Source organism: Miniopterus schreibersii, assembly GCF_964146895.1.
Source record: "Miniopterus schreibersii genome assembly, chromosome: 3".
Classification (NCBI taxonomy): domain Eukaryota; kingdom Metazoa; phylum Chordata; class Mammalia; order Chiroptera; family Miniopteridae; genus Miniopterus; species Miniopterus schreibersii.
Window position 1 is genome coordinate 96,551,155 of NC_138103.1, and position 17,893 is coordinate 96,569,047.

At 39.1% G+C, this 17,893-nt stretch overlaps 2 protein-coding genes across 3 annotated transcripts in view; one reads left to right on the forward strand and one right to left on the reverse strand.

The window, feature by feature from the left end:
- The window catches only part of NUP155 (nucleoporin 155), a 50,933-nt gene extending 37,213 nt beyond the window's left edge, over positions 1 to 13,720 (reverse strand). For both annotated transcript variants that reach the window (XR_013998492.1, XM_081133023.1), the window contains exons 1-8: positions 13,425 to 13,720; positions 10,931 to 11,068; positions 9,221 to 9,317; positions 6,227 to 6,297; positions 4,649 to 4,741; positions 3,712 to 3,878; positions 1,988 to 2,093; positions 514 to 587 (exon numbers count right to left, since the gene is read on the reverse strand). Coding sequence is in view for 1 of the 2 variants with exons in the window: in XM_081133023.1 (XP_080989149.1) it covers positions 514 to 587; positions 1,988 to 2,093; positions 3,712 to 3,878; positions 4,649 to 4,741; positions 6,227 to 6,297; positions 9,221 to 9,317; positions 10,931 to 11,068; positions 13,425 to 13,581 (903 nt within the window). In the remaining variant the exon portion in view is untranslated. The remainder of the gene's footprint in view (positions 1 to 513; positions 588 to 1,987; positions 2,094 to 3,711; positions 3,879 to 4,648; positions 4,742 to 6,226; positions 6,298 to 9,220; positions 9,318 to 10,930; positions 11,069 to 13,424) is intronic.
- Positions 13,721 to 17,682: 3,962 nt separating this feature from the next.
- Positions 17,683 to 17,893, forward strand: part of WDR70 (WD repeat domain 70) — a 173,240-nt gene continuing 173,029 nt past the window's right edge. The window contains exon 1 of the mRNA XM_081133024.1: positions 17,683 to 17,801. Within this exon, the coding sequence (XP_080989150.1) occupies positions 17,777 to 17,801 (25 nt within the window). The 5' untranslated portion in view covers positions 17,683 to 17,776. The remainder of the gene's footprint in view (positions 17,802 to 17,893) is intronic.

Sequence of the window (17,893 nt, forward strand, 5' to 3'; positions counted from 1 at the left end):
CTAGTACCCTTTTCTCCTCTGACAGCTGTCGGACTGCTCCACGTATCCATGCCCATGCCTCTGTTTCTATTTTGTTCATAAGTTTATTTATTCATACAACTTTATTAAATAGACTTTTTCCCTTTTAGGGATCCTTTACTTTTGGTATTTCATACAGGTATGGAAACATTCACAGATTTAAAATTTCATTAAAAAAGGCCCTAAGAAGTGGTTTGGATATTATTTTTTAAAAGCACACAGTTCATAGGAAAAGTCTAAAAGTAGCTAAATCTTCTTCCTTAAAAACAGGGATGTTAAGCTCTGGTGGGGTAGCTCAGTTGGTTAGGGTGTCATCCCGATACGCCAAGGTTGTGGGTTCGAGTCCCAGTCAGGGCACATACAAGATTCAACCAACGAATGCATAAATAAGTGGAACAACAAATCCGTGTTTCTCTCAAATCGATAAGCAAAACAAAAACAAACAAAAAAGGAAGGCTATTCCCACCTTAAATGGTAATGTATATTAGTACTTACCTGTATTACTCCTTTCTCAGATCGTGTATATAAAATGTTTCTAGAATTATCAATTTCAATTTGAACAATAGGATCTGAAAGACACAAAAAACAAAAAGCCCAAAGATTAACAAATCAAATACAGTAGCCACTTAAATTAAAATTGCTAAATTAGAACTTCGCATTCAGGGGCTTTCTTCTTGCCTTGTAAAAGCAGACTTCAAATACTGTGAAGGCTAAGAGCATGACAGTGTTATTCTATCCTCTAAATAAATTTTAAACCAAACCAAAAACAAGTTCTAGAATATTTCTTCATTCAACAAACATTTAATGAATGTTTGCTATATGCTAAAAACACATGAAATAATTATACTCAGTCCATTCCTTCAAGAAACTGCCAGTTTAGTTTAAAGATTCATTGTGTGAAAGAAATTCATTTTAGTCATAACTTTTTAATTTACCTTATTTTACTGAAGCATTTTAAAATTATTTCACCTGTCTCTTTCATTTTATTTTTATTTAAAAAAAATTTATATTTTTATTGATTTTTAGAGGAAGGTGGGGGGGAGATCGGCTGCCTCCTGAACGATCTGCCCTGACTGGGAATTGAACCAGCAACCCTTTAGTGCATGAGATGACGCCCAACCAACTGAGCCACACTGGCCAGGGCCTCTCTCATTTTATTAAAAACTCATATATATTCATTTTGTGCTGGGAACTTGTTCTAGACCAGGCAACACATGTATTAGATGTCTGGCTGTCTAGTTCTCACCCACGCATGCACACTTTTTGCTTTTAACAGCTTATGTATAGCTGTTTCAGACACATGTTCCACGATGCTACATTTATAAGAACTTGGGAATAAATCCACACTGTTTCGATGTTTTATAATCCCTTCCTCCTTTGTAGACCTTATGAAGCCCTGGTTAGTGGCGCCGTTGGCTGGAGTGTGGACCCATACACCAAAAGGTTTTGGGTTCACTTCCAAGTCAGGGCATACACCTAGGCTGCGGATTCAATCCCCAGTCGATTCGCATATAGAAGGCAACCGATCAGTGTTTCTCTCACATTGATGTTTCTTTCTCCCTTCCTCTCTCTCTAAACATCAATTAAAACATATCCTCAGGTGATAATTAAAAAAAAAAAAAAGAGACCTTATGAATATATAACAAATGTATTTAATAAAACAAACTTTCAGTTAAGAATAGGAATTTCTTGCCCAGCTGGTGTGGCTCAGTGGACTGAACATCATCCCAGGCACCAAGAGGTCACTTGTTCGATTCTTAGTAAGAGCACACGCCGGGTTGCGGCCTCAATCCCCAGGAAAGGATGTGCAGGAGGCAGCCGATAGATGTTTCTGTCACATGAATGTTTCTATCTCTGTCTCCCCCTCTCCATTCCTCTCTCTCAAATCAATAAAAATACATTAAAAAAAACACACATAATTTCTCAAGAAAATGTTAAGTCAACGATCTGTTATGAGTTTTCTACTTACCATCTTCTGAGAATGTGAACTGTAGCAATGAAGGAACAAGAAAAGAAAGTGAGCTCTTGGAGTGGTTGATTTTCCTACATCTTTGGCTAAACCAACCTGCTTCTGCCTTAAAAGAAAAAAATTGAGAGAAGACTTGTAAATGTAGATACCTTTGTCATAGCAACTATTGTATACCCACGTTTACAAAAATCCTCAAATCTTAGTAAAATACCAATAATTGTAAATGAAGACATACTACTCAAAAGTACTGAGTTTAGTCCTTTAATTAAATATAGAATATGTAAGTAGCTATAATTAAATTATTGCCCTCAGTGAAATCAGCTATGTCTAGTCCAGAAACCTTAGTGCTATGCTAGTGAACTCATATTTTAACTCTCTTAAAAATATTTGCAAGTATAAGGAACATAATAAGCAGAGTTTATAAGTGCCCAAAGTACATAGGATTGAGGTACTTATACCATCTTATCCCACTTCTGCTAAAAGGAAATTTAACAAGAGCAGCCACCACCATCATAATCTACAGTCTACTTCTCAGTGACTGAGTTTTGCCATACAAAACCATTTCCTGGTAATGAACAAAACCAAGAAAAACTGGGCAAGAAAGAGGTACAATGTAATATAAAAAACACAGCTGACCTGGGTTCTAATCCTAGTTCTGCCACTAATTAGACTGAGAATATTATTTCATCAATTTCCTAAGGTTTACCTTATCCAAAAGGCAACAATACAGTAGGGAAAAGATAAACAGAGAAAAGGACACTAAAAGGCATTTCAGAGCAGAGGAAACATAAATAACCAATACATGAAAAGATTATCAACTCAGTTATAAAAAAATAATTTCCTTCCATCAGATTGGCCAAAATTAGTAAGTTGGACAATACCAGTGTTCGTGAGAATGGGTGTGCATGGAATACATTCATGTCTGCCAAGAGTCTAAAATTTTTATAGGGCAATATGAAAACATTAAATACAATTTTAAATGCATGTACATTAGAATTCTAAGACTCTACACACACAAAAATCTCAAGTGCACAGGGAGGCCTACAAAAGAACACCTACTATAGCTTTACTTGATAAAAGAAAAACTGAAACCCTAGACATCCATCAAGGAAGAAATTGTTAAGAAAGCCATGTACAGGGTGGAGCAAAAGCAGGTTTACAGTTATGAGTACTCGAAACAGAGTTTATTGTTGTATTATTATTTATTAAGTATTGTATTATTTTCAAAATGAACAACTGTAAACCTACTTTTGCAGCACCCTGTATATACATTTCACCGACAACTATCCAGCAATCACCAAACATAACATGTATCTATCAGATACTGACAAGAAAAGACTTTCAAGACAGAGTTAAGTGAAAAGCCAATTATGTAACAAAACAATAATTCAAGCAAAAACATATACACACACATAAATACACTGTGCATTTGTATATGTGTATATATAAATAAGTATGTATAAATATTTATATATTTACAGATACTTGTCAATGCATGTATCATGTTCTAAACAGATATATTCAAAACTGATAAGGGCTTTTACCTTTGGAAAGAGGCCTGGGTTTTGTAGGCATGGTGTAGTCATGCAAGACTGTGGCTTTAACTGTATGTCTGAATACTTTCTATAAGAATATATTAGTGTCCTTATATAATAACAAATTAAAAACAAAATCCACCCTTACTTCATCAAAAGGGAGAAAAAAATGTTTATAAATGGACTTACCTGGTATGCTACTTCATATAAACAGCCATCCTTTCCAGCCAAGAAAATTCTGCCCTTATCGGTAGAAGTTACTGTTAAAAGGTAAGTGTTATCAGTGGGAAGAGAATACAAAGGATCTGGAAGCAACTGCATTCCACCACACATACTGTCGTTAAGAACTCCAGAACCTGTTTTTTAAAGAAAGAATACAGAAGTCAGTCTATCAGATTTTTAAATGTTTGAAACAATCACTGTATCACCTTTAGAAATATTTTTACCGTATTCTTACTGATATTAGCAAAAGCTTCTATAGCATACGTTTTAAAATTACTATAAAAAGTCTGATATAACTCAAGTGAAACAAAACCTATTGTGTGTGTGTATATGTATATATAAAATACATGCAGTTATAATAATATAACATATAGCATTGTAACCTATCAATAAAAAATAACCCAAATGTTTAAATTTTCAAAAAAAGCCTAAGAATGTGGCAGTAATAATAAATAATTAGAGTCACTGATTCAACATTATTTCACCCAAAGCAATGAAAAAGAAACCACTGAAAGTGCTTGTAATAAATTAATCGAGGACCTCCTACTTGAAGGTAGAGAGTAATATATATCAGTGTTCCTTGTTAAAATGGCCATGCAGTGAATCAGAAACAAAGAAATTGAAGGCACTATTGAAAATCTCACTAGCATAGACTATGCTTCTTCTACTACCCTCCCTTCATATTGTACATTTAAAATGTGCACATTAGTGTGGTAAATACATCTAAAATACTTTTTTGGTGGAGCTACTATCCTGAAAGATACCATATCTATAGGGAAATATGGTTTTTCTATGAGCAAATAGCCTGGAGAGTTAACTTAGTGAAAAATATTAGTTTTTAATGTTGTACATTAAATTCACCAACATTTTTATTTTAAAAACCATAATATGTGGGTTGTCATACCTGTTTGCAAATTAGCATAGCTGAGTCCAAGAATTACTATGTCCACAGGGGTTGCCAAAACCAGGAGGTGTCGTATATGAGGTTGAAAGATGCCTAAGATAAAGCAGACATAGGTTTGGGGTTATTATTCCAAAAAAAAAAATCCAGTATTGAAGCATTTATAGAATAAGGTTTTACCATTACAATGAGCTTGATTAAATAGTATATGAAATGTCTGAACCCAATTTAGTTCATTTTGATGTTAAAATATTAGTGCCTATGACCATTTTTTAAAAAAGTAAATAGCAAAAAAGAACTACCTTAGAAAAGAAACACTTCAGTATATCAGTGTTATAATATGAAATACTTTAGGTTTATTAATATATAAAGGCTTCTGCTGTTTGTATGCCCACAATTATAGCAGCACAATTCACAGTACCCAAAAAGTGGAAGCCACCCAAGTGTCCATCAACAGATAAACTGACACACAAAATGTGGTATATACATACAATGGAGTATCATTCAGTCTTATGACATACTACAACTATGAACCTTGAAGGCATCATGCTGAGTGAAATAAACCAGTGACAAAAAGACAAATACTATATAATCCCACTTAATATCAGGTACCTGGGGTAGCCAAACTCATAAAAACAAAAATGAGTTTATATGTCAATGAGTTTCCCAAAGGAGTATATGTATCAAAACCAGGTAATTTACAGTTTCACAGGGGACATTACCAAGTACAACATTTTTTGTTGTTAATGCATGCTAAGGTAGTGTTTAACTTGAAAAATGTGGTGTGGCATGAGAAACTATGTATAATTATCACTGTCATTATGTTACGAAAGACCATCCCAAAAACATGGAGGAAGAAGTTCATACATGATTTGACTTTGGTGGAAGCTTTACTGGGTCAAACAGATGAGGTAACTTGTTTGACTCATAATCTATAATCACTATTATAAATACTGCCCCAAAGTAACATTTCCATAGTAACATGAACAGTGCATAAAACTGCATGTTTGTACTTATGTGAATTATAATTTCAAAACGGCTGTGACCTTAAGAAAGTTTTATTTAGGCCTTGCAAACAAGTGAATTTTGTCTATTATTTCCTCCAGCATTCAAGGGATGCATATTAAATTTAAATCAACCAATTCTGCACGTCAGTAGCTCTGATAAAAGATCTGGCATCATGAGGTTAAAACTGTAAGTTAAACAATGCTTGTGACTTTATCTAAGATTTATTCTGAATTCCAGGGCTAACAAGACTAAAAAAAAAATTTAAAAACGCAGAGACAAAAACAGTTTTTACACTAAGTGATGAAAAATGTATAATGAAAAAACTGCAGGTAAATCAAGAATAACAAAATGTAAGCAAGAGAAAATTCAAGAACTATAGTAATTTTAGAGGCAGACTCATTGATACCATCATAAAGTGAGTCAACTCTTAAGTATTCCTACTTACTTTATTTCTAATTAGAAGTAATTCAAATAAGACTTAAAATTCAACTTAAAATTTGTCATTTAGTCCTAAAGCATTTTAAGTCTGTGTGTACACAAACATAACTTAATCCTTATAGTTTTATGTCTTACCAGCTTTTGGTTTCACAAGCCCCACAGCAAGAATAGTCTCACTAAGTCCATCAAAATAGGCAAGGTCTCCTCTGTCAAGAGTTGAAGAAAAACATGTTATACATATAAAGAAAAAGTGTTATCTTATAATACTCTTTAAGACTATAGAAAATAATGAAAAAAAAATGAGCACACAAGCTGTTTCAGTTCCAAGACCCAGGCACAGAGGACTGCCTAAGGCTACACATAAACCAGGAAAACAGGAATGGAGTTCCCCATTCCAGACATTCCCCCCCAGGTTGCAAGTCTCTAACAGCCATGTACTGTGAGGACAGGGACAAGAGCGTAGAGAGGACCTTTTCAGAAAATCAGACTCACAGGGAAAGCCTATGGCTAAGGGTGAAACAGGAACACTGAGCAACCAACCTGTGCCCTAAATGCAAGGTAATTTTAAAGAAATTTGAAACCTGTAGTCAACTGAGGGTAACCTCAGGAACAACAAAACCAAACTTAGCCCAACTCCTGACTTGGAAAAAGTCAACTCCCTGCACAATAAAGACCTACCTGCTAGGCTCTAGCTAAAGGCGGCACATGCTCATTTCCTTTAAAAAAGTTTTTTCAGTTAAGTTTACTGGGTAACAGTGGCCGATAACATTATACAAATTTCAGGTGTACACTTTTATAGCATGACATCTGTACACTCCACTGTGTGCTTACTGCACAGTCTAGTCCCCTCCTGTCACATTTGGCCCCTTACCCTTTGTCCTTCCCCCCACCATTCTGTCATATCCGAGAGTTTGTTTTGTTTGTTTGTTGCTTTTTGTTTTATATCCCACATGAGTGAAATCATACGGTTCTTACACATGCCCATTTCTAAGGATAAATGCTATTCAGTATCCACTATCCTATACATAATATCTGGTTTTTAGTAAGAAAACATGAAACACAAAAAAGCAAGGGGGTAAAAAGCCCCACTGTCAAGAAACAAAGCAATCAATAGAATAAGACTCAGCTACGAGCCAAATGTCAGAAGTAGCAGACAGGAAATTTAAAATAAATATGATCAATATAGTATAGGCTTTAATAGAAAAAGTGGACAATATACATAAACAGATAAGGAACTTCAGCAGAGAGATGAAAATTAAAAGAAATAAGCAAGTGAAAATGTTAGAAATAAATGCACAGCACAGAGAAAGAATGTCTTTTAAGAACTTTTCAGTAGACTTCACAAGAATCAGTGAGCCTAAAGTTAGGTCAACAGAAATTGTCCAAATCGAAACCAAAAAAGAAAAAATAAAGAGTGGAGAAATAAAACAAAAAACAGACCATCCAAAATCTGTTATATAACATCAAACAGTCTAACAAAAGTATAACTGAAATCTCAGAAGGAGAGATTGGGGCAGAAGAAAGATTAGAAGATAATGGCTGAAAATGTTTCCAAAAATAATGCAAGACACAGAAGCAAATATCCAAGAACCTCAGAGAACACCAGGCAAGATAAATACCAAGATAAAAGTATGATCCAGAAAGAAGTGGCTATGCAAACAAAATCAGAAACACCGAAATGGACACTTATGTGGACCAGGCTTCCCATTTTCTCCTGCTGTGGCTGGAGATAACTGGCACAGCCACGTCCCCACACCCCCAGATTAATCCAGGGAAAGCTGAGGATCAGAGAACAATGAATTGAACAAGATTATGTTTCTATCATCTAGATGGAGTTAGGATTCATAATAGAAAGCTAAAGAATAACTGAAACTGAGCCTAAGCTTTTTACAGAATTGAATTTGTGAACTAAAGATTTATAACCAGTACTTGTGCCTTGATTTTCTTTAAATAAGCACATTGTTCAAATAATTTTTCTTTAAATGAGGTCTAGTTTGAACACACAGTAAGGTTGGGCTGTTCATTCCATGCTGGCAAAGACTACATATATCTTATTCAATACTGTTCCCAGCACGAAACTAATACATGATAAACTCAATATATTTGTTAAATGAATGTTAGATGTTAATGGAAATACAAAAACTTTCAACGAAGTGAAAACCCTTTTTAAAGAAATTATTCTTAACATTTATCTATTATGCAATTTATTTTGCATTTAGTTTTTGAAGTTTGGTTCTTTAGCATCAAAATGTGTATGTTACGGTAGTATAACAAACTGGGGCAAAGTTCAGGGTATATGGGGAACAATCATAATCAGACATCACTGCTATTTCGACTATACAACATTTGAACAATAAACATACCTATGAAACAATCTAATTTTTTAAAAAATCAGCAAACAAAAATGGTTTCATTTAAGCTATACATTCCCAGTGTCAATTTTGATTCAATGATACATTGTTTTGTGTGTGTGTGTGTATACATAACAAGCGCATTAATTACTCAGAAGCAAGAGTACCATCTTAACTATATGGGTCTTCCTATCCCACACCCACCTAAAGATAATATGAAATACTGGAAGTAAGCCTAAATTTACTTCCAAAAAGCCAAGAGTGAGATCACTAGATCAATAAACATTAAGCAAAAAGGCCTTGGGCCTCCACTCAGACTCTATTACATACATTTTATTTACACAAGTAAAGCCCAGAATTATAAAACAGTTGTTTCTATAAATCAACAGTCTCCCATTCTGTAGAAATGTAAGGAAAACAGAAGTCTTTAAAAACGTCAACCATCTTTCAAAGAATTACTGATAGACGTTATTCACTGCAGAATAAAGAGCATGGGACCGAGACGCCTGCTACTCAGAGCAGTTCCTAGACTGACTGGCAGCATCACCCAGAGCTTGTTGCAAACACACTCTTGAACCTCACTCAGAACTGCTAACAAATTCCCTATTTTAACCCTACCCCCAGGTGACTGACACCCACACTGAGAAGCGCTGCCCCAGATGTCAGATGAAAGCAAGGTAAGTCAGGCAACGTCCAGTAAGAACAACAAAGACAGTAGGTACAATAAAGACAGTCTAAATTCCAATCGTGCTAAAGCATACCAGCCTTAAATACATACCCATCTTCATAGTTCCACATGAATATGTCACTGTCAATTGTAAGCCAAGCTCTGCTGATAGGAGGAAACACGCCCATCATGCAGTTACACTGCATATCTGAGGTGTGTGGATGTAAGGTAAAAAGATTTCAATCTCATCTATTTTCCCAGTGTGGAAAGTAGCAGGCGTCTTGTTTCCCAAGTAGCAGGTGTCTTGTTTCAAAAGACTTTGATATAAAATTTATGATTAAAAAATTATGACCAGTCCACTCTTTAATAGAATAAAATACCTTGATTTACAATGAGTTTAATGAAAGCCATAATGTATGACAGAAATACTTGTAATTTATCATTTCTAAATAATGCTGACCACTTGAAATATATTCTGGACAAATGTAATCTTGGTTTTTTTCCCTTTACTAACTTAAAAAAGGATATTATGAATAATACCATTGAACTCTGATATTAAAAAAATGTTTTACTGAATCAGTTATAAATAGTGCAATTTAAAAATAGGCAAAGATTTATGTTATGTAATTAAAAGACAATGAAACAATTGTGAAAACAAAATGTAAGATGGATTGTATGTTTAATAACACTATTTTACAAAGTCTCAGAGAAACAGAAAAAATTTTAGGGAAATATCAGATTTTACTAGCTAGCTTTTCTATTTATTTTTTTATAAGCATTTTCCCTAATTTTCCATTTTCTCTCTTTTTCTCAATCATTGTATTGAAATATGAAACCCTTTTATTCTAAATAATATACTTTTAAAAGTCTCAGGTTAAATTTTAAGATATCATCTTGATGTCTTTATTATGAAACCTATAGATTGATATAAAAGCTTCCTAGCGAATAACTATAAATCTAGTGCTTTTATAGGATATGCCATACTTTAGGAAAATCAGATAAAATCTTTCTTTTCAGAGGGTAAGAAAACTCCTCTAGCTACTCAATCTATGAAGATGCCATTAGTATTGCAGTTTCTAATCTTTATATATATATTCTTATCATGATCCTTAGAAATAAAATCACACAGAAACTTCAATTCTAAGACACCATTAAGCATAAAACCACACCTAAAACTTTGTTTTTAAACATATTCTGAGCCACATCCCAGTTTTAAAATGTTAAAATATGGGGGAAAATAAAAGTGAAAATCACGGGTCTTTGAGCTAATAAAGTGTGGTAGTAAAAACTCTCCCATGTAGCACTTAACTGGAAAATAATACTTTGCAATAATTTCATTTAAAAATGCAGTTTCTTGTAAACAATTCCCTCTCCTCAGTGTCCCAAAAAAATGTGACTCAATTTTCAATATTCAATTTTATAAGAAATTTTTTAGGCACTTGGCAAACTACTACGCATGTACTTAAATGTATTTTGTATGTTTTTGTGTTTTTATTTTAAACCTGATTTCAGAGAGAAGGGAGAGGGAGAGATAGAAACAACAATGATGAGAGACACTCATTGATCAGCTGCCTCCTGAACATCCCCACTGGGGATTGAGCCCGCAACCCGGGTATGTGCCCTGACTGTGAATCAAACTGTGATCTCCTGGTTCAAGGGTCGATGCTCAACCACGGAACCATGCTGGCCAGGCTTAAATGTATTTTAAATAAAACCCTTAAATGAACTTACATACAACACTCACAAAAACCAGGAATTATAATAGTGAGAATGCCAATTTAAAAAAATTTTTGAAGCGTTAAATACAAAGTAATAGGATACGTCCAAACTGTTCAACAAGTTCAGGTGGGAGAGGAACTCTTCGGATGGAACTGATCTCTGGAAGGTTGGGTACCGACAGCAAACCAGGTCCTTGTAGAGGATAATCCATATCTGACATGCCAGAAACAGTGGGATTATCTACAAAAAATAAAATAATGCATTTACTTAAAAGTAATAGTTTTGGGCATCAACTGTGTATACAGAAGCACTGCAAGTTACAACAAAATTGTGCCTCTGGTCATTCTAAAGGTATAGAAAGAATAAAGTAATTCTGACCTGACGCAAAGGAGACCTGAGAAATTCCAGTGTTAAGGTGGGAGCATAAACAAGGCTATCTTTCCCAGATACTCCATAAAAAAGAAAATGGTTAGTTCAACAATTTAGTTTTTTTCTATTATTTTACTAATTTGAAATGGGTTATATGTAAAACTGCTTTGTGATTCTTAGTTCAAACAATTGTGGACAAACAAAATATTGATTGGGGGGAAAAATAGCCATTTCCTTTCCCACTTAAACATTTATAGATTAAAACAATCCATGCCTTTTTCCATTAGGTTCCCCCCCTAGAATCAACAAGATAAATACAAACCATATGACAGAAGCAATATTTTACTGAAACTGAGAAAACTACAGACTGCTCTACAAAGGTTTCTCACTTGGCAACCTTCCTCTTGCTCAGAGCCAGACACTAATAGCAGGAGGAGGCAAGGCTCTTCAGCCTGTATTTCCTAGTCCTGAAGAAGGACTAGGTGTTCTTTAGATCTGATGACCTATCTAGCTCAGGGACCTCCTCAGGATCTCTAAAGTACAAAGACGTTGGGGAAAACTTACATGTGAGACAATTTTTAAATGTACTATAGAAATTTTTTAAAATATATACAACTAGAGAGAAAAATGCAATCAATCCCTACGTACTGATTACTCAGCTTCAACAATTACCAATAAGACGCCCAATTATGTTTCATTTATATCACTATCTGCTCCTTCCCTAATGAATCTTCTAAAACAAATCCCAGACATTTAATCTTAAAACATATTTTAGCCCGGTCGGGCATGGCTCAGCGGTTGAGCATCAACCTAGGATCCAGGAGATCGTGGTTCCCGGTCACCTTCTCATCATTGATGTTTCTCTCTCCCTCTCCTTTCCTCTCTCTGAAATCAATAAAGGTATATTTAAAGAAAAACAAAACCCAACATATTTTAATAGGACACTGCATGTATTGCACAGCAGTAAGGACACAAAGAATGGAATTAATAATTCTGGTGAAGATGTGAATGGTTAAGCCTTCACAAAGAAGGTGATATTTAAGGGAGTCTGGAAGAATCATTTGTCAAAGAGGAAAGAACATTCCAGAAATGATGACAAGTACATATAAAATAAAATCCTGAATAGGGGAATTCTTATGGAAAATAAACTCAGTATGGCTGGAACATGGGGGCTGAGAACAGAATGGAAGAGGGGGAAGAGATTAGGTTGAAGAGGCAGGTGTGTGTAAAGGTGCAAAGGGAGGGTTAGGGTCAGATATGATAAAAGACCAGAATGTATGCACTGTTTATATTTTGCTTTCAAACTCAAGGAGGTCAGAGTGAGAAATGCTGTTCAAGAGGAGAGCTGCTAATAGACCACTCAGTTCTTAGAGGGCAGGCCCACTGATAAGTAGCTGTCAGGAACAAATACTGTCTTTGCTATGTTTCTGTCTCTTCTCTGAATACAAGTCTACTCAACAATTTTTATGAATCATCAGAGGTGTCTTTCAGGTTTACAATGCACAGATTATCCTGGATATTTTATCTTGGTTCTTGCTTACCAAAAATCTTGTCTCTATCTCACACGTCTCTGCTTTTCTCTAATTTCCATCTCACAAAGGAGACATTTTTTTTTTCCTAGCGACTTACGTAATTCCATATGACTCGAGGAGCCCTAATTTAAAAACCGTTACACAAAACATTTCCCAGCCACTTCTCCTGTTGGCACACGCTCGGCCTGACTCTCCCTGTCCATCATCACTGCTGCTTTCCCTTCCTTTATCCCACTGCCGGTTCTCTCTGCCACCTCCCAGCACTTCATATGACACTAACTCTACACATAATGCAGCATATCTTTGAGAGACCGTGGTAAATGTCCAAATTAACGTCGTCTGCTCTTCCGTGTTACTCTTAATAGTAATACGAGTAATGGACTTGGATCGGGCGGTCCTCCTCATCCGGCCTTAGCGACAAACGCTAGGAGGCAGTGAGCAGCCCATCACGGTGGGGTCTTTGCCTCTTCCTGCGTTTGCTCTTCACTGCTACCCCCTCAAATATTTGCAGTGAAGAAGGTGAGGAAAAAAACTGAACATCGGCCATTTATCGCTCTTCAAAATGTAGCAAACGGAGCCCTAAATTTCAAGATGTCTTCGCCGGTCCATCCTGGGGATGAAGGACCCACTTAGGGAGTCCGGCGAGAGTCCTTTCCACCGAGAAAGCAGAGTCACCAAAGGCACCGATCACTCACTTGGGGCGGACACCATGAGCAGCTCCGAAAGGTCGGGATACATGCGGTCCTCCTGCAACTGGCGGTCGATGAGCCGCCCCGCATTCTCCAGCGCCTCCTGCAGGGCTGCGGCCGACGCGGAGGCCGGCGTGGCCGAGCCCAGCATAGAAGACGGCATCTCGAAAAGCCAAGACACCAGCGTGCGGAAAAAGTCAAAAACCAAGGCGAACTGAGAGAAAACCCAACACCGGAGCGCGGTGCCGAGGCCTAAGGCGCGCGCGCCAAACGAGCGCCTCGGCGCCTGTGCATGACGCACTTCCGGTGCCTGCGCCCGCGAACTCCGAGGCTCCGTTTCCGAGGCGGGGGGAGGGGGCCGTTACGGGAGCTGGGCGTTAGGGGCGGGGCGAGGGAGAGGGAGGCGCTCTCGAAGCGCGGTCGCGGTTTAGGGGTGGGAAAGGGGGCGTGGGAGGAGAAGATGTGGGGGGAGTCGGAGGAGATGTGGGGAAGGGGGAGTCGGAGGAGGGGATGTGGGGGGAGTCGGAGGAGGTGATGTGGGGAAGGGGGAGTCGGAGGAGGAGATGTGGGGGGAGTCGGAGGAGGTGATGTGGGGAAGGGGGAGTCGGAGGAGGTGATGTGGGGAAGGGGGAGTCGGAGGAGGTGGTGTGGGGGGAGTCGGAGGAGGTGATGTGGGGAAGGGGGAGTCGGAGGAGGTGATGTGGGGAAGGGGGAGTCGGAGGAGGTGGTGTGGGGGAGTCGGAGGAGGTGGTGTGGGGAAAGGGGGGAAAGAGGGACGGGGTGAGGTCGGGAGTGGCGGGGAGGAGGAGGGGCGGGGACGGGGGAGCGGGAGCCGGCGGTGCGGCCGCGCAGGTGGCTGGCTTCCGGTGGGCTCTGCGCGCGCGGGGTCTCGGGGTCTCGAGCTTCGCAGGTGCCGTCGCAGCGGCGTGAGAGTCTGCGCGTCGATTTCTTTGGTGCCCCCAGCAACTTCTGAGCGTGGCCAGGAACGGGGCGCTGGTTGTCAAACAGTTTGCATCGGACCCAACATCACACTGCATTTCTGACGGGCAGGCTTTTCTGTTTGTGCCTCGCTGCCCGTTTGACTGTGCGGCCGGTTGCCGCGAAGGTGCCTGTGGTTAAGGGATCTCCCGCCGCGGGCAGGGGCTGCCGCCTCGCCTTGTCTCTCGTTCCTGAGAGGAAGCGGACGGTTTCTCGTTCATCGTTCCATTCCCAGCACATAGCAGAGGGAGCGGTTTCAAGGCCGCCCAGTCGGTCGCCCAGTCCTGCAGAGACTGGATTCTTAATTTGGGTCAGGCATTGTGCCCCCGGTGCTGGGGATGTCGAACTGCCTCAGCATCCTGTCCTCAAGGTGCTTCACGCAGGGACACACAGCAGAGCAGGGAGGTGCACCTCCGTCAGTTCTGTGCGGGGTTGTATATATCAACCGCACTGGCTGGAGGACATGAGCAAGCAGAGGCCGCGGGGCTTCATTCGATACTGAAGGCAGCTTGAGTGGTTCAATCAAAGCACTCTCCAAACAGTGCTCCTTATTTAATTCTTATCGGTCACTTAACAGCTGAGGTCTTTAAAGCCGGAGAGTCAGACCTGGCGAGCGGCTCAGGTGGCCGGAGCCTGGTCCCGTACCCCGAAAAAAAGGGTGACGTGCATGTGCCTAGGTTGCGGGTTCGCGCCCTGGTTAGGGCGAGTGGGGGTGCCGGGGCAGCCTGTGGATGTTTCTCTCCTGCATGGATGCTTCTGTCTGTCTCTCTGTCTACCTCAACCCCTTCCTCTCTCTCTCTCTCAAAATCAATAAAAGCTTGTCTTTGGGTTAGGATCAAAGAAAAGCGTAAGTAACTCAGCTACGATCACATTATCAGAATGAGGTTTTGGAACCAGACATTCTAGAACTCATTTTCTCAGCACTGTGCTTTTCTGCCCCTCAAGTTTATGAATAAATTAACTTCGCTCTAAGATAATTAAAGTTGCCCTGGCACACTTAATTTTATTATGAAGATGTTTCATGCAAACAAACCAGGAAAAAAATCATTTAATGTAGAAGTCTCCACTACAGCAAATATTCCCTCTATCTTTTATCAAAAGCAAATATAGCTTCTTGTAATTTTTCTGTAATGATCGTGATTATCTCTTCCCACTGGTTGATGATTTTCAGTTTCCTTTTTTTGTTGTTTTCTCTAGCACTTAGGAGTTTAAAGTTTTATATTGCTACAATGGAATCTTTTCAATAGATGGTGCTAGAACAACTGGACATCAACATAAAAAAATAATAACCTAGATACAAACCATATATATACCCTTCACAAAAAATAACGCAAAATGGATCACAGATCTACATGTAAAATGCAAAACTATAAACTCCTAGAAGATAACGTGGGAACAAAACCTAGATGACCTTGGGTAAACTGATGACCTTTTGGATACAACACCAAAATCATGACCCATGAAAGGAATAATTGATAAGCTTATTAACATTAAAATTAAAAACTTCTGCTCTGTGAAGGACAGTGTCACAAGAATGTGAAGACAAATCACAAACTGAGAGAAAATATTTGGAAAAACATTTGACAAAGCACCACAAGGCAAAATATACAAAGAATTCTTAAAACTCAACAATCTGATTTAAAAGTGGGCCAAAGGCCTTAACAGACACCTTGAGAAAGAAGATATAAAGATGGCAATTTAGCATGTGAAAAGATGTCCTATGTCATATGTCATTAGGAAAATGCAAATTAAAACAGCAGTGAGATGCCACTGCACCCTATTACAAGGTCCAAAATCTGGGACACTGACACCACGAAATGCTGGTTAGGATGTGGAGGAGTAGGAACCCTCATTCATTGCTGATGGGAATGCAAAATGCTAGTCACTTTGGAAGACAGTTTTTCAGTTTCTTACAAAACTGAACATACTCTTACCATATGATAAAGCAGTCTTGCTCCTTGATATTTGCCCAAAGGAGCTAAAACCTTTATGTCCATCCCAAAACCTGCACATGGATGTTTATAACAGCTTTATTCATAATTGCCAAAAGTTGGAGGGAACCAAGATGTCCTTCAATAGATGAACAGATAAGTAAACTGTGGTACATCTAGACATTGGAATATTATTCACTGCTAAAAAGAACTGAACTATTAAATCATGAAAAGACATGGAGGAATTTTAAATGTATATTACTAAGAATAGCCTGAAAAGGCTACATACTGTATGATTCCAACTACATGACATCTAGAAAAGACAAAACTATGGAGACAATACAAATACCAGGGTTTGGGTGGTAATGATGGGGAAGGGAGATGAACAGGCAGAGCACAGACAATTTTTAGGGCAGTAAAAATATTTTGTATCATGCCATAATGATGGATGCCTGTCATACATTTGTATAACACCACGAGAGAAACCTATGTTCTTTAGGTGATTTTGATATGTCAGCGTAGGTTCATCAACTGTAACAAATGTATCACTGGTGGGAGATGATAATGGGGGATGCTATGCATGTGTGGGGGCAGGGAGCATATGGGAAATCTCTGTACCTCTTGCTTAATTTTCTGTGAGACAAACTGTTCTCAAATTAAAGCTTCAATGAAAAGGGGAAAAGATTGTGTATCATCTCAAGCACTTTCAAGTTCTTGACTACTAAGGAGCTGAAGTAGCTGTAAGCTTGGGGTATGGGTTACATAATGAGCTTATTCATAAAGTTCTATTCTACTACCTAAGGCCTGCTTATCTGGACTCAGAAAAGAGACAGTGGCATTAACAATAACTTATTTTGTTAAAGGCGCAATGAACTAGCCTTATTAATTGGAGTTCACATTGACTTTTGACACTTGTAGTTCAGCAATCTGTTGGGAAGAAACCAAACTTCGTTGCGCCAAATTATATAACACCCTGCATATAGGAGGAGTAGCTTTTGATTTTTAAAAAAAATATGTTTTTATTGATTTCAGAGAGAGGGAGTAAATATGCTGTAGTGAATACACATTTCTTCCTTAAAATATACTCAAAAGGAAAACTGTGAGAGTTTCCGCGTAGGGGACAGAACGCAAAGAAAGGGAGTTTATTGGCTCTAGAATTCCTTGAGGATTAAGTGTCAGCTCGGCATCCTGAATGCAAAGGTGTTGCAGAAATCCCGGTAATGTTCCCGCGTGCCGGGCCGAGCGGAAGGCGCCTCTGGGCGCTCATGCCCCGCCGGCCCGCTAGGGCGGCGCTGCCCGGGGCGGCCGCTCCTGCGCGACAGGCGCCGCTCTTGGCGGGGCGCGCTGGCTTCGAGGGATTACTTCCTGCCGGGCTTTCTGTGAATCCTCCGCGGCGGGCCGGGCTGCGGCGACGCGCGGCGACGCTCGTACTGCGGCGGGCGGCCCGCTATGGAGCGCCCGGGGCCCAGCGAAGGTGGGTTCGGTGAGGCGAACCCGGGCGAGGCGGACCGGGCCGGGGGCTCCGAGGGTGCCGCACTAACCGGGCGCCCCCTCTCTTCTCCTCTT